This window comes from Alosa sapidissima, chromosome 23, assembly GCF_018492685.1.
Source record: "Alosa sapidissima isolate fAloSap1 chromosome 23, fAloSap1.pri, whole genome shotgun sequence".
Lineage (NCBI taxonomy): Eukaryota > Metazoa > Chordata > Actinopteri > Clupeiformes > Clupeidae > Alosa > Alosa sapidissima.
This window is the reverse complement of record NC_055979.1, coordinates 410,435-426,422: the sequence shown is the minus strand read 5'-3', so window position 1 is coordinate 426,422 and position 15,988 is coordinate 410,435. Positions and strand designations below refer to the sequence as shown.

General features: G+C 40.3%; 1 protein-coding gene across 5 annotated transcripts in view; it reads right to left on the bottom strand.

The window, feature by feature from the left end:
- Positions 1 to 14,857, bottom strand: part of pspc1 (paraspeckle component 1) — a 66,830-nt gene extending 51,973 nt beyond the window's left edge. For 2 of the 5 annotated variants that reach the window (XR_006026717.1, XM_042080140.1), the window contains exons 1-6: positions 14,360 to 14,856; positions 13,133 to 13,434; positions 10,184 to 10,279; positions 9,429 to 9,625; positions 7,806 to 7,890; positions 2,185 to 2,290 (exon numbers count right to left, since the gene is read on the bottom strand). Coding sequence is in view for 4 of the 5 variants with exons in the window: in XM_042080140.1 (XP_041936074.1) it covers positions 2,185 to 2,290; positions 7,806 to 7,890; positions 9,429 to 9,625; positions 10,184 to 10,279; positions 13,133 to 13,434; positions 14,360 to 14,722 (1,149 nt within the window). In the remaining variant the exon portion in view is untranslated. Of the gene's footprint in view, positions 1 to 890; positions 1,657 to 2,184; positions 2,291 to 7,805; positions 7,891 to 9,428; positions 9,626 to 10,183; positions 10,280 to 13,132; positions 13,435 to 14,359 lie in introns of those variants that run through there. The other 3 variants (XM_042080136.1, XM_042080137.1, XM_042080139.1) reach the window with 2 other exon arrangements.
- Positions 14,858 to 15,988: the final 1,131 nt, after the last annotated feature.

Here is a 15,988-nt window from a genome sequence, read left to right as displayed (position 1 = left end):
GTTAAGGAATGGGTTAAGAACTACTTAGCGATAAGAACGTTTTGGGTAACCGGCCCCTGTTTATTTTCTCAATGAATCGATTTGTTGTTTTTTCTAAAAAAGCCTGAGTTGCCTTGTTTTGTCCACACATCAAAGATATTCAGTTTACAAAGGAATAACTAAATAAGACAATATTCAAGTTAAGAATCGGAACGGAAAACAGTTTGTGATTAATTTATATATATTTCTATTAATGGCTGACAATTAAACAAATAATTGTTGCAGCCCCACAACCCTGAAATTACTCCATTTGAGCTGGTTTAGTGTTCACTTGATGTGTGACTGGTAAGGCCAATTTAGCCTAGACGACAAGTGTCGCTCAACAAAAACAAACTGCTGTTAACAGATGTTGTGGAGCTGTAGGCTTTCATTGTCCAGTGGCAGCGAAGAATTGTCGAATAGAATGCCAACTAGCTGATAACAACTTAATGTTACTTGTGAAATGAAAGTAAACAGTATAACCACGGCAACACACAATAGAACTCAAACTCAAGTACAACTCTGAATAAATATCTAGAGTATGCAACAATGCCTTTGCCGCTTACATTTTTTAATGTACACAAATAGCTCCATGATACCCCGGCAGACAGAAATTGTGTCACTTTTATGTCATATTTTGTTGAGCAATACTTGTTTCCTGGGCTATTAATTAGCCTGCAGTCTGTTTGGGAGCATACTAAGTAATTTCACTGATATCAAACTGTTGCTATGACACACAGAACAAAAAAGCATGTGTGATATTCTGATTACTTCATAGCCTCAATAACACCTTATGTATATATTCATGTGATGTCAAAATAAATTACTTAAATTCTTCAAATGCCACCTTACACCAACAAAGACACCATAAATAAGCCACAATGCTTAGTTTATTAACTATCTGCAGACCTATAAGGCCAAAGTTGTAAACAAAGATGATCCATTTTGTTAGAATCACATACTTCTAACGAACAACATAGCAATACAACAAAAAGTTGAAAGTTAAACTGAAGCTTCACCATTCCATCCAGTTTTCGGTGCTGTGAGCAAAAGCAACAGTTGCAGGAGAGGGGCCTTATTTGAACTTTCATGCAGTTACAGCTACAAAAAATAGCAATATAGGAACAATGTCCCATAAAAATATTTATTGTAACAGGCAAATCAAACTACAGACTCAAATGACAAAGCTATAACACTCAGATTAAGATTTAGTGGAACAAGTAGAAAACAAAACTGGTCTTTCCAGTTTTCAAATTCAAAATCAAATGATGTGTTACTTGTACAGGCTGAAACAAGACACTCTTAGTACCAAAATATGGCATAGTGCCTGAAAAGCAATGGATGCAATGAAAAAGTAACAGTGAAAAAGTGTTATGACTTATGACCTTGCATTGACAGATCTTCCAGCGAATCAGGACGCCTGATAACACAGTGGATGACCGTCTGTAGCTCCAATTGGTGCGGTTTATGCAGGACCGGCAACAACCACATCGGCTTGTTTGCATCGGACTGAACATGTTGAATTAGCGCCAGAACCAACGGGAAAGAGTTGGCTTGCCTACTTGTTGTTTAGAAGCACAGTGTAATCATCAGATATCCAGGTGAGGAGATAAAATCCTCATAATTAGTGTTTTGCCTCTAGATGAGTGGATATAATGAGTAGTTACATATTTTTATCTCAAAAGACTCAGGACTGACAATACCAGTGTAATTTGCCACTTATTATCAAACATACATTTGGTTATGCACGGTCTTGGTGGACGAGAGTAGCCTAGCGTGAAAATGGTAAGCTAGCAATGCTTTGTTTACGTTGCGCAGATATATCCGTATCTCGCACCAGCAGCAGAATGTAGCCTACATTTTAGTTGACGGTGGGTAGTCTTTGCAGTGTGCATAGTGAAACTTTTGTTCACCAGGTGAAAGGCAACACAAGGCAACTCAACCGTCAATCGCCATCATAGGCAGTGCTTTCAAGTCTGCTAGGTCTGCACCTGTAGACATGCATCTAAAATTTTACAATTTTTTAAAAAGGATAACACCATCTATAACCGCCTATATAGAGTATACGAGAGTCCGTTTCACAACTATTTACTGGTGCTTGCTCTTTGAAGAGATGACAAACCAACCAGGAGAGCAGGCCTAAGGGCTTGCAATGATATTACTCACGTTGTCCATGAAATTGGGCTTGAAACCATCTGGCTGTCGTCGCATGTCGTCCTGGTCACGGTGGCGCATCATCTCCTCCTCTCGTCTGCGTCTCTCCTCCTCATGTCTGTTTACACAAACACACGCACAAATACACATACTTGAAATGGGCTACATTCAATCTTTTTAAATATTAATATAGCAGAAATCAACATTTCCTGTGTAAAGATAGTGGAGTACTGACATGATGAGCAGAGAATGAAGTCACACTCCCTCTGTGCTTATTGCAATTCAAGCTGGGCTGTACTTTTGTTAACAAAGCCATGTCTGCTATTGCGGCCATATGTCACACATCCTGTGTGTTGTCTGTTGTTTCTGTGTTGGTGCTTTTATTTCGATGTCTCAGAAGGAAGCAAACTGTGCCATGGATTCCGCATTTGTTTGTAGCAAGTTAGGACAGTGTTTTACCTCCCTCACTTGCACAGATGCACCCTTTGCTCAGCACTAATTATGCTACTTAGATGAACTCAAATCTGATGACAGATGCAGCAAATACTCTCAGCACACTGATAAAACAGACTGTTGTTAAATCATTAAATAGCATTTTGCTTGTGTGTTTGGTTACATTAATCTAAACATTCTCACTTCCTAAATGCTCCATGTTAGATCCAGATAGCTTATTTATAGCCTACTTCAAATGGGGTGAATTGGACACAACAGAGTTGTTTGGAAGAGCTACTTCCAAATTGAATGTTGGTTTGTAATTACATAATAAATTAATAAGCTCCATTGACTTGAATGGGATTTCCCAAAGTTCTACCGGTCATTATTTTAATCTAAGGACCTCTAAATCATTGGCTCCCAAAGACTGGGTCGCAGGAGATTTTATTTGGGTCGCCAGCACAATTTATGTTGTGTAATAGGCCTAACTTAAAGCATTTAGCCAGGAAAGCTATTCTATTAGGATCTAGTTTGTTAACTACAAGTCACGACCCTATGTGCAATTTTGCATTTAGAATAGCTCTGAAACTGGGGGAGCAAACGCATCGAAGAGGGACCTCGCAGTAGCAAAATGCAAGGGACACGAATCAGCCTTTTTGCACAAACATTAACGGACACCAGCTCTTCAACTTGACCGATTAAAATCTAGTTACCATGCTGTCAACTAAAGCAGACATCGATATACTGGACATGGCTATTCAATTTGCATCATAGGGTTAGGGTTAGGTATAGGATTAGGGTTAAAGGTTAAGATTAGGTTATAGGGTTAGGGTTCATGTATCATGACCGTGTCATGTGTGTCATGTCACTCTTATGTCGATACTGTCAAGTAACTGTGTTCAAAGGTTGTGTGTTTGTAGAAAACTGAGCGAGAATTTTACAGCTTTGAAAATATTTAACATTGTTTCATGTGTAATTAAGATTGCAGAATTGTGGGAAACTGAGGAGTCAGTGCATCTCCAATCCCTGTAATAGTAGTGGTAATAGGCCAGACGTAGTAGGCGCCATTACGTATCTAGATATGGCACTGTAGAATGTTTGGGGGGGCATAGAAACCTGTGGCCTAAAATAATATTTGTGGTTGCATGTTAGATCTGAAGTGAAATGGGTCACGATGGTCGGCCATTTTTAAAAAGTGGGTCCCCAAAAAAAAAATTTGGGAAACACTGAGCTAAATAATGACCGCTGTCAATGGCAACAGATTTTGATTCATTACTCAGCAAAAGGCACAACAAAGCGATAACAAATAAATGTAAAGAGACATATCGTGGAGTTTATTTTTTCATTTTGGCAAGTAGCCGTATAATAAGCAGGATAATGTATAGAACGCCGGTCATTATTGGGAAAATAAGTCCCTTGAGGGCGAAGCAAGACCCCTCCACTGGCACTTATTTTCCCAATAAGGACGGGAGTTCTATACATTATCCCTTACATACTAATCAGAGGTATCTGTCTATTTTCATTCCATAAATATATTGTTTTTATGAACGTTAGTGGCATGCGCTTTCAAGAGCTTCCCATTACTGTGCCATGGGCTACTGTATGGTACTACTGTATGGCTACGTTGTGGTAGGTCTGTCAACAATATCGCAAAAACCATGGGTACAATTTTCGCAAAACTTGGTTGAAAGGTGGAGCAGACCCAACTCAAAGGGAAGTTCAAAGTATTTTCCATATAGCCTAGCCTATTTTTTTCCTCAACTATAGCGAAAGAAAAACTTGGAGTAGAGGTCTCTCTGAGTGTCCTTTTAGTAAAAGACGAATTTGTGCGTAGGCTACTGCCGAGGTCATTCATTTCTTCACATTCCAACATAAATAAATGCATTAATAGTCTAGTGAAGTTAGAAATGAGCCAGTGTATAAGCCTCTTGGAAATCATGTTACATTAAATATTACCCATTACCACCCCCCCCCCCCCCCCCCAAACACACACACACCAACACCCCTTCTACACACACACACCATTTCATCATCCCCCTCTCACACCCCCCATTACTCCCCCCCACACACACACACACAATAATTACTACTTTTAAATTATTCTTCAAAGTTGGCTTCAAACTGGCTCGAGCAAAATCATTTCATTACTTATAATTCCTTTTATGAGTATGTGACAATATATAGATAGATAGATAGATAGATAGATAGATAGATAGATAGATACTTTATTGATCCCCAAGGGGAACTTGAACTTGGTGATTCATTTAAAAAAGAGGCAAAATGTATCACTGGTAGATAACAAAGGTAAATTGCATTATAGCAATTTTGTAAATGATTAAAGTGAATCGCAGACTATATAATAACCAAAAAGTAAAAGTAACGGAGTGATTAATTGCACCCGGGTGTTTTTAGTGGAATGGAGGCATTTTTTTTTAACCCAAACCTAAAAACAGGAAATGCGTGCTATCCAACATGGCAGACCATTTTGAGAAACGGTAGGGGATGGCCTACCTAGGTCCTAAGTTATCCTAACAAGTTATGATTTTTACAACAAGCTTACTGATGGAAAAGTGGTGTTTAATTTCCATAAACTTTGTTCAGTGAATGCATAACACAGTCAGTTTGTAAGCGAAATCAAGAATTATGATCTTTCAGTTTGTTTACCGTTACCTAGCAACCAAAGCTTATAGTCATTCAACTTTTCAGCAGTTTCAATATGTTCAGAATGAGGCGTAGTGTAGCGGAGAGATTATCAGGATATGGCTCTGGGATCTATGGTTCGAATCTCGGTGTGAGTGATAATATTTTTCCATTTTGGACTTAATTTTTGCATGCCAACACAAAATGTTGTGAAAGTATGTACAAACAACTCTCTCTTTGCTTTGGTGACGTTACCTCGCGGCAAATAAGAGTTTGTGCTTAATCAATTGTCTCTGGTAGTCGCGTCTGCGTGACAAATCTTTAGATCAGTGGAAAAATCCATGTGTCACTTCTGGCCGCATCAACCCTGTTTGCAGCTTGTTGATGGGTTGTTCAAGCTGTCGCTCTCACAATATAAATTTCAAAAAGGCACGCATACTGTCTTTGGGCGCGCAAGACATTCTAGAAATAGCCAGGGGTGCCTGCAGGAATAAATGCTATGGCACAGCCATCTACAGAACCAGCAACCATAGATTAAAAGAAAGTAACAAGCCTAACATACAACTACTGTAATTGCTGCGTGCGTGAGTTGTTATTCTCTGTCCTGCTCAAACAAAAGCTGTGTGTGCATATAGTTCTGCATTAAGTTTGATTTTACAGAAAACTATAAATAGCCTGCTGTCATGCAGTTAATGGGATAATGTGCAGAGCTGGGAAGTTATGGTCGGCCAACTTGGTGTGAATCATAGGTGTGAACACACACAAGGGAAATGCTCTCTCGTTGAGTAGCCTGATGGTAGGCCACACAGTGTGTGCCGTACACCTGCAGGCGCGCCTGGACATGGCAACAACTGCCCCTGACATTGTATATTGCAATATATTTTTGCGCTTTAAGTACATGTTTCAAATTTCATGGTTGCATTTACAAAAAGGATTTTAAAAGTTTGGTTGAGAAATTTAAATTGTTCTCATTATGACATGCCTGCCAACAGCAAAGGCACAGTCGTGAGTAAAAAGCTTAAAATAAAGATATTTCCATTGCAGATTAAAATTTGCATTAAAAGTATGGTAAAACAAGTAGGTGCTCTAATAGGATATTTTGTTTTATGGGTGGAAGCTAAGCAGCTTATGAGTTCAGCATATTTGATCAAGCTACCACATGACCACTCATTAGCCTAATATTTGTATTAAATCACTTCCATACTTTGTAAGTAACCCACACATGGCGAAACAGCTGTTTATCTGTTAAAAGGTTTTACGCTAGAGCTAAAATGTAGCCTACTCATTAGGCTACTCGTTACTCAATGTGTAAGCTCTCTATCGTTCTTGGCAGATGTAACCGAATATGAATGTGAAAGACTTGCCTTTCAGGGCAAGAACGGTCAAAAGCACAAACTTTTAGAAATATCCTGGCGTCATTTTACGGACCAGGAGAAGTTTTCCATTGACGTAGCAGTAGCACATTTTAAAAGTGTGCCTATAGCCTACACAATCTGTGTACATAGAACTTATTCTCCCCTTACTTCCCCCGAAATACATTAATTATATTCTATAGTGACACCTTATGACCGTCCCAGGTATTAACTAGGGGGCAGAAAAAGACACTCGGTTGATAAAACTGGACATAGTCAGTCATCCGCTTCAAAGTCACGCTACCGTAAGGCTAGTAATAGCTGTGTCCTCACACTATCGCACGTGACAATTTACTTAAAAAGGTGATTTTCTCCTCTTCTGGCGTATTGTGACAAGAGAACCATGCCAACTTTGGATGCGATTATCTTAGCGATACTTTTTGCAATACCCTCGATATATACATATCGTTGGAAAGTTTAGTCAATGGCCGTTCATGTGAGCACATTAACTTAATTTTCTAAATTTGACCAAAACGACTGGTTTCGCCTTGCAGGGTCACATATATTACAGAAAACACAGAGAACTTTATTTTAAATTCTTCTGTCCTCAACTTTTCCTGCACCCATTCTCTACTCAGGTAGCCTGACATTTTTTGAAGGAAGATCTCGTTTTCATTTGGAACTAAAGTTTTGTTTGAACTGTCTGATTAACTTTGTCGACACTGACTGATGGAGCATTGAGCTCTGGAGGACAATTGTTTGATAAGAAGTTTTTGTGTTGTTTAACAAGATCAGGAATTTTTCTGTATGAGAAATTATAAATGAGTGCTGACAATGAACTTGGCCATGTGCCACAATGTTCACCAAATTTGCAATGACAAATAAAAGCAACAAGCACTTATGTGGGCATAACGTCAGTCAAACTATAGCCTACAAAGAACCAAATCATTGGCTATAGCCGAAATGGCTGAAATGAGATGGCCGCAGATGGAAGAGACTAGCTTATAGGCCTCCTGTATGATCGAATCAACAGGACGTTGGTGCAATATGGGCTCTGTTTTTTTCAGAATAACAGGCTGTTGGACCAAACTATTGACTTCAGAATAAAGGGATGTCGGAACAATACAGTCCCCCTCCCCACACCCAGCGCCATTTGTTTCGAACTCTAAATGTTTGTGTCATTTGTCCATTGTGCGTGTGGAGCTGTACCTCATCTCAATTTGCTTGCGCTTCTGAAGTTCCTGGTTCCTCAGCTCCTCCAAACGTCTGAGTTCTTCCTGTCGTCTCATGAGATCTGTAGGTCAAAAGTCACACAGACAGAGAGAAATAGATAGATGTTGCATTCACATGGAGTACACAAGCAGGTGCAAGGTGAACATAAAAACTTTTTAGACAGATTTTTCCTCTATGTAAGTTTCGGAGTGCCCACAACAAGCCACATGTCAAATTCCCTGACTTTTCCTTCACTAAAAACCTGCATTTCCACAATCTGTAATGAACAGAAAAAAATACCTTTATTTCACTTTTTAAGTTAAATAAACACAGTGCATAATTATGATCACATACCTCATCATAGCCCTCATACACCCTGCATGGAAAATATTGCTTTTGACGATTGATAGATTTAGACATGCAACAAACAAAAGTCCCTGATATTCCATGACATGACCCAAATATGATCAAAACCCCTGACTTTTGAGATCATATTCCCTGAAATTTCTAGCCTGGGAAAAACCCAGACATATTTCCGGCAAATTCGAGATTCGCTCTGAAAGTCCGTCTGGCCAAGAACCCATTCTAGCCCATTTCCAATTTTCCTAGATCTAGGCACCAATCAGAACCCTTGAGGCGGGCTTTACACAATGACGATAGAGGACCCTGTTGAAGAAGCCGGGGTTTTTAAAAAAAAACATCAACGATGGCTGCTGCCGCTTGTTTGAAGCTGCTATCACGTTGGTTTAAGACAGGGAGTTAGAAGTTTCGCAACTGCTTCCTTATGTTGGAATATGCAACATTGTACAAACATGTAAGGGATACCTATGTGAAAACGGTTTGATATTCTGTTCATTTATAGGCCTACAGTAGCTGGACACTTAGCCGACAGAAAACACATACTTTTGAAATGGTGCGCTATGCGAGCGTAACTCGAATGCTACAAATGTTTGCCTTGAAACAATTCCGGCATAATTGCTTTGAACGTTTTAGTCTCTCGTCCCCCATTCCTGCGTGCTTTATATGTCCCGGTCAGCCAGAAAGGACGTATGAAACAAAATGCTCGTTTGAATGTGAACGGTTTTGTTCAGAGCTGAAAATGCAATTGTGTTTGACAGATTGTGTAGTGACAAAATATTAGCTTTCAGTGTGGTACTATGTCTTTGTAAATTAGCCTACGTTTAATTAAAAAGTGGTTCATTCTTCCTGCTTCTCATGGTGCATGGTGTTGTAGTGGTGACTTAAGTTGAAATCTTTCACGGCTGATTTCGTTTCTAAACATAGCCTTCTAAACACATAAGTGTCAGCTCTTTCCCACATTGTCTGAAATGTACGATTCTGAGGTTTTTTTTATAAATCACTCTCTGTATCTCTTCCTCGCTGGCTGTAGGATTTTTTATATAGGAAGCGTCCCTATCGGTGGATCGTATCATTACAATAAGGATCCAGTTCAGATGTGGCAAAAACTATGTAAAACGAACATTTTATTGACATTTCAAAATTGATCCGTGGGCCACACTGAGTGAGGTGCAGTTGCCCATCCCTGATTTAAAGCATCTCGTCTGTGCACTTGAGTGCACTTTGTACAGTCAACAAGGGCCGCTGCTTTTGTAGACCTACCCTGCCTCATCATCATAAGCTGATGCTCATGCTTGGCTGCCTCCATCTCTGTCTCCAGTTTCTCCCGAGCCTCACGGATGTTCCTGTCCACCTGGTCCCGTTGCTGCTTTTCCATCTCGTCCAGGGCCTTCCAGCGTGACGAGTACTCAAACTCAAAGGTGCCGGGCTGAGCAAAACGCGGAGTCTGCTCTCTCTCCCTGCAAGGTGAAGGACCAAGTAAGGTTAGGTTGTTGTTTGCATCAGACAGAAAACAGTCAAAGCAAAGGAGTTTTAAAATCCCGCACCAGACTCTCTACCCAGGGTGGTCAGTCCTTCAGCACTATGGCCCCTAAGCTCAGGAATTCCTTCCCTCAACCCCTCCTTGACTGCCCCACCTTTCCTTTCTTCAAAGCTCATCTTAAGACCTTCCTGTATCAAACACTTTTTCCTTTTCCACCACTGCAACTGCAAAGTCAGACACACATAGCATAGGAGCACCACGAGGGACTGTGCAGTTACCTTTTCTCTTCACACCTCAGACTTCCAGTAGAACTCTGAGTCATGTCACCTGCAGGGTCAGCTACCTCTCTGGTGTGTTTTGCATCATGCACAATCACCAACTTAACCAATTTCGTAAACACCAGTATATTGCCATTCAGCCCAAAATACGAATATGAATTTTTGGTCCTTATCGCCCAACCCTAATTCATTCATGTCAACTCTTTCCATAAAGCATATGAAAAGGGAATAGGGATGAGCGAAGCTTGAGAACCTACTTGTGAAACTGGGCTGACTTCTGCAACAGCTTCTCAGGAAGGCCATCTTCTTCATCAAATTGTTCCGTCAACTCCACAACTACGGGCCGAGGTGACCTGGAGTTATTGCGGTAAAGATATTACAGTATAAAGATTACTGTCTGGCTTTGACCCAGGAGCTTATGTGGAGACCTACAAAAGCTCTTTATATAAGATTGCAACAATTATTCTTAATCAAAACAAAATCAGGGGATGGTTAATCCAATGACACAGCAAGATAGGGGGCAGCCGTGGCCTACTGGTTAGGGCTTGTAACCGAAGGGTTGCCGGTTCGATCCCCGACCAGTAGGAAAAATGTGGGCGGGGGAAGTGGTTGAGCACTGCTCTCCCATGCCCACATCCACGGCTGAAGTGCCCTTGAGCAAGGCACCTAACCCCTCACTGCTCCCCAAGGGCCGCTGTAGCAGGCAGCTCACTGTTCCGGGTTAGTGTGTGCTTCACCTCACTGCGTGTTCACTGTGTGCTGTGTGTTTCACTAATTTACGGATTGGGATAAATGCAGAGACCAAATTTCCCTCACAGGATCAAAAGAGTATTTATGCTTACACTTACTTAATGACTACATTCTTTGGGAACATAACACCATTATAAAAGGAGCAAACTGCTATGCTGTATTTCACCTGAGGGGGCGCTAAAATTTATTGTTTATTGTAAATGTTTATTTTGGTGTTCCCAAAACACCTGAAACTACATGCATTTATTCTGTGAATGGGACTTGGTATAATATTGGTACTTCACACATTAAAACACTAGGTCTAATTCAAGACTCTTTTCCTCAGTGGTTCCATGTTGGTGTAATGAGTTGCCCAGTGCTCTCCGTTCCTGTGGTAGTTTTAGGTTGTTTAAGAGGGGTCTAAAGACATTCCTGTTCAACATGAACTTAGTTCTTTAAGCGCTTTTTATGCATTATGGTTTGTATAGTATTGTTTTATTTCTATTAGGCTGTTGATTAATTTGACATTATTGTTTATTATTAATATTCTCCTTAATGTAATGTTATCATGTCATTGTTTATATATTATTGATTGAATGGACATTATTGTTTATTATTGCTTTTTTCCCTTATTTTCATTGCTTTTTATTAGGCTATTGATTGAATTGACATTGTTGTTTATTATTGCTATTCTCCTTATTATAGTTTGACCAACATTCTAATCTGTTCCCTGTTAAAATTTTAAATATGATGTTTTTGTGTCGCTTTGGAAACCAAACCAAATCCCATAACCATAAACATCCATATATTTAGATATTTCCACATAGAATTTTATGGTCCTACTAGCTACCCCACATACCATTTGAGTTGAAAATGACACAAAAATACAAACATGCCTTGTTTTATCCTTATTATTGTCATGGTCATTTGATGTGGAGATTGTTGGAAAGCATTAATAAACTGATGTATTTGAAGAGGAAATAGTGACTGATACTAAATAAAAAAATAAAAAAAACTTTCTTAATACCCTCAATATCACACTTCATGCATATTTTTCCAAAATCTAGGGCCCTTTTGAAAGTCAGGAGACATTTAGTACAGACTTTAAATTGTTTACACATGCTTTTTATGAGTTGGTCTTCCACCTTAGAACATTTGGAGGAGGCTAGGGAAAGATATTAATGCCTAAACATGGCACATGTTTTTGAAGCTGTAAAAATGAAAGAATTTCAAGGTCTGAAAAAGATATGCACCGATATGGAATTTTAGGGCCGATAACGATAACCGATATTTATTGGTTTGTTGTGGCCGATACCGATACGATAACCGATAATATTACTCTTGAAAAAAAAATGTGAAAAGTGATTTGGGGAAAGCATTTAATAAGCATAATTTTATTGCAGTAATTTTACCTACCACCAAATGATGGACAGAATTCATAATAGTCCTAAATAGTACGGCAGTCAACAACATAACAGTAGCCTAGCCCTACAGTATGTGTGGCTCCTTTAAGTGAACCTGACGTCAGTGAATTGCGAGTGAGTGGCTAGAGAGTTTGAATCGTTTTCATTTAGGACTAAACACTCATAAACGGCTCAGCTTGGAATAAGCTACAGTATAGCGACCAAATCAGAGTTTGTGAGGGAAACTTAGGTTTAGTTTCAACTGCGGGTAACTGAATAAAGCTTCAACTCCTCACTGTATCTTATGTCTACTCTGTTGCGCACAACCTGCTGCAGCAGAAATTAAAGGCGTTAGCCCCGAAGGTTTTAATAACTTATTATGATGACCTGTCTGGAACTGAAGCACGAATGGTTAGCATATTTCTAGGTAATAATACAAAACCCAAGCTAAAGTAATGCAAATATAATACTAAAACACAACTTAGAACTAGGCCTACTTATGTACTCGTCCCACTAACGAGTTTGTTTATTTGTTTCCCCGACCAGCGCGGTAAAGTGCAAACACACCAGCACAAGACGGCTCTAGATAGGGCTGAGCTCCGCTCTGTTAAGATTAAATGGCGGATCATTCACGAGAGGATTTTGAGATGCACAGATTCCCAAATGAACACATATCCACAGATTTTGTTAGAGTGGTGAAATACATTCACACCGCTAACATTATATTGAGGAAAAAGTATAGCCAACCAAGCTCAAGTAGCTCAGTGTAGCAGGACGGACCTTACGTAGGGCTAAATTAGGACTTTAAAAAATATCGGCGCAAATTATCGGCCAGATAATAATATTTTAATTTTTTCACTTATCGGCTAATAATATATCGGCCGCCGATATATCGTGCATCCCTAATATGAAGACAGAAGATTTGAACAGAAATATTTCACAGGCCATGGTTTTAGGATTCATTGATGATATAGACAAGATTTGAACAAAATCTGAGACGGTGCAGCAACAACCTTATCTGATTTGACACGGAATGACACATCTATCAGCACAGTTGTCAACTTTATCTCTTACGTGGTAAGAAGCAGTGCTCCATCATTGCAGCGGTCCAACGCTTTCCTTGCAGCAGGTTTGTTGGCAAACTCAACAAAGCCTTTTCCTGTTGGTCGGCCACGATCATCTACCTGCACAATGGCCCTCTCTACTGGACCAAACTGACTGAAGGCCTGCTCCAGTAACTCATTGGACACCACAGGAGAGAGGTTGCGGATTGTCAAAGCAGCACCATGTGTTGCAAAGCGGATGCGAATGGGCCGATTTTTCAACACAGTACCGTCCAACTCTGCCTTGGCGATTTCTGCAAGAGTTCTTGTTTCCTGGAACAGATGAAAGTAAGTTGGTTAAAATAAACCTTTATTTCAGAGTAGGTCAACAACATATCAGCTGTCAATGCTATGCGATGGAAAATTATGAAATGCTCCTTTTGTAAGTAATACACTACTAGCAACCAGATGGCTGCTGGGTAAACAATGGGCTCTAGGCCATTGGTTCCCAAAGACTGGGTTGCGACCCACAGCATGCCAGAATATCCCTAAACTCTCGGATGTACATTAAAATTGATCTTTTAGGTAGGCTAGTCATTTCCAACTTCCCATGGTGCTCAAAATGCAACACAACCATGTTCAAAGCAGGATGAGGACAACCTGAGGTTGTGTGTGTGTACAAAACTAAGTGAGAATTTAACAGCTTTGAAAATATTTAACATTGTTTCATGAGTGTAATTGAGATTGCAGAATTGAGGGGAAACTGGAGTCAGTGCATCACCAAACCCTAATGTTAGTAGCCTAGGCCAGACCTAGTAGGCGCTATTAGATATCTATCCAACCAAATGGCACTGTAGAATGGTTATAGAAAAGTTTGAGAACCTGTGGCTAAAACATCGACGTTTTGGGTAATATTGGTGGTTGCATGTTAGATCAAGTGAATTGTGTCGCGATGGTCTGTCATTTTTAAAAAGTGGGTCCCCAGAAAAAGTTTGGGAAACATTGGTCTGACAGCTGATGCTGGAGGTGCAGAAAGCATCATAGCTCAATGTGTTTAGAACCTAGGTATTTCGTTTATTTAAATGGACGAATGTGTAATAACATGTATAGGCAATATTAAATGTACGTGCTTTGGCGACACAAGTCCTGGTTACTCCTAGCAATAACTTATACAATAACTCTACTAACGTTGGATGTGGTCAGAAACATAGTTGCTAACTTACTAAGACAATCAAGGTAACGTTGACGTTATCCTTACCAGCCGAATAAAGCCAAAACCTCGGTCTCGATTGATGAATACTTCGTTTGCCTCGCCATATTTGGAAAATAGTTTTTTGAAGTCCTCTTCAGTTATGTCGGTTGGTAGGTTACCGACAAACAATCGACATCTTTGTGTGAATGTTTTTTCTCCAGGCCTGCGAAAGCTTTTCAAATCTAGCGTCATCTCCATCGATTCGCCTCCGTCATTTTCAGCTCCTGGACTAACCACAGAAGGTGGTTGTGCTCCTTCCTCCATGTTTGGCCTTCGGTCCATTGGAGAATCGGTGCTGCGCTTCTGATTTAGAGGTTTTGGTGAAGCGCTGTTTTGGATATTTACCTGTTTAAGGTTTCGGTTTGCCATAGCAGACGATATGAACAAATACGACTACACTGCAATGTTGTTAAATAATTCTGTCCATTCAAATATGTTGCAACTGCAACCCTTTAAAGCTGCCTAAGAATTTCAAAATGGCGTAACCCGGCGCATAGGCTGATGAGGGCACACGTACTTCCGGCTCCTGAAGGGTGCGTAGTTCCGTCAAAGATTGTTAAGGCGGAGCAAGATACTTCCAAAGATTGTTAAGGCGGAGTAAGATATTTCATCAGGAGCCACTTCCGGGAACCCAGATCGCACGAGGGGGGGCTCATAATTCCCCTTTATGCAGAGCAAAGGCAGCGACTGCTCTATTGAAGTCTATGGGCATAGCTCAGAATTTTACCACATATGTTAAGGTCTTGGTTGTATAGAGTTAGGAATGTGAATTTGGGGCACGTTTTCATGATCCTCAAACCCTTCTGAACATTTCAGGTACATTTTTAACATTTTTGAGCATTCCAGTCTGGAGAAAATCGACTTTATATCAGGTGTGCGCCGGTTATTTATGCCGCTGCTGTTGGCCGGTTGCAACGTACGCTCATCAATACGTCATTGACACAGGATTCGATCCCCATTTCGCGCCCATAGACATGAACTACGACGAAGTATCTTGCTCCGCCTTAACAATCTTTGATACTTCGTCGTAGTTCATGTCTATGGGCGCGAAATGGGGATCGAATCCTGTCTGCATAAAGAGGCGTGTCGATGACGTATGAGTGAACGTTGCAACCGGCCAACAGCAGCGGCATAAATGAAGTATATAATTTATATAAAAATAAAATAAAAAAATATAAAGTCGATTATCTCCAGACTGGAATGCTCAAAAATGCTAAAAATGTACCTGAAATGTTCAGAAGGCTTTGAGGATCATGAAAACGTGCCCGATATTCACATCCCTAACTCTAAAGAACCAAGACCTTAGCATATGTGGTAAAATTCTGAGCTATAGACTTCAATAGAGCAGTCGCTGCCTCTGCTCTGCATAAAGGGGGATTTTGACCCTCCCACCGCCTCGTGCGATCCGGGTTCCCGGAAGTGGCTCCTGATGAAATATCGTGCTCCGCCTTAACAATCTTTGGTTCCGTCAGAGCCCGTCTACGGAGTTGGGAGACGGCAGCCTATTTAAGCCTAAATAAGCGAAATTATGTTTCCGGTTTACTTCCGGCTTTTGGCAATGGTGGCCGAAAAGTAGTACAAAGCTTATCAAAATAATAGTCTGCTTGCGATTTCGCTGTTTTGACTGGCGTGTTG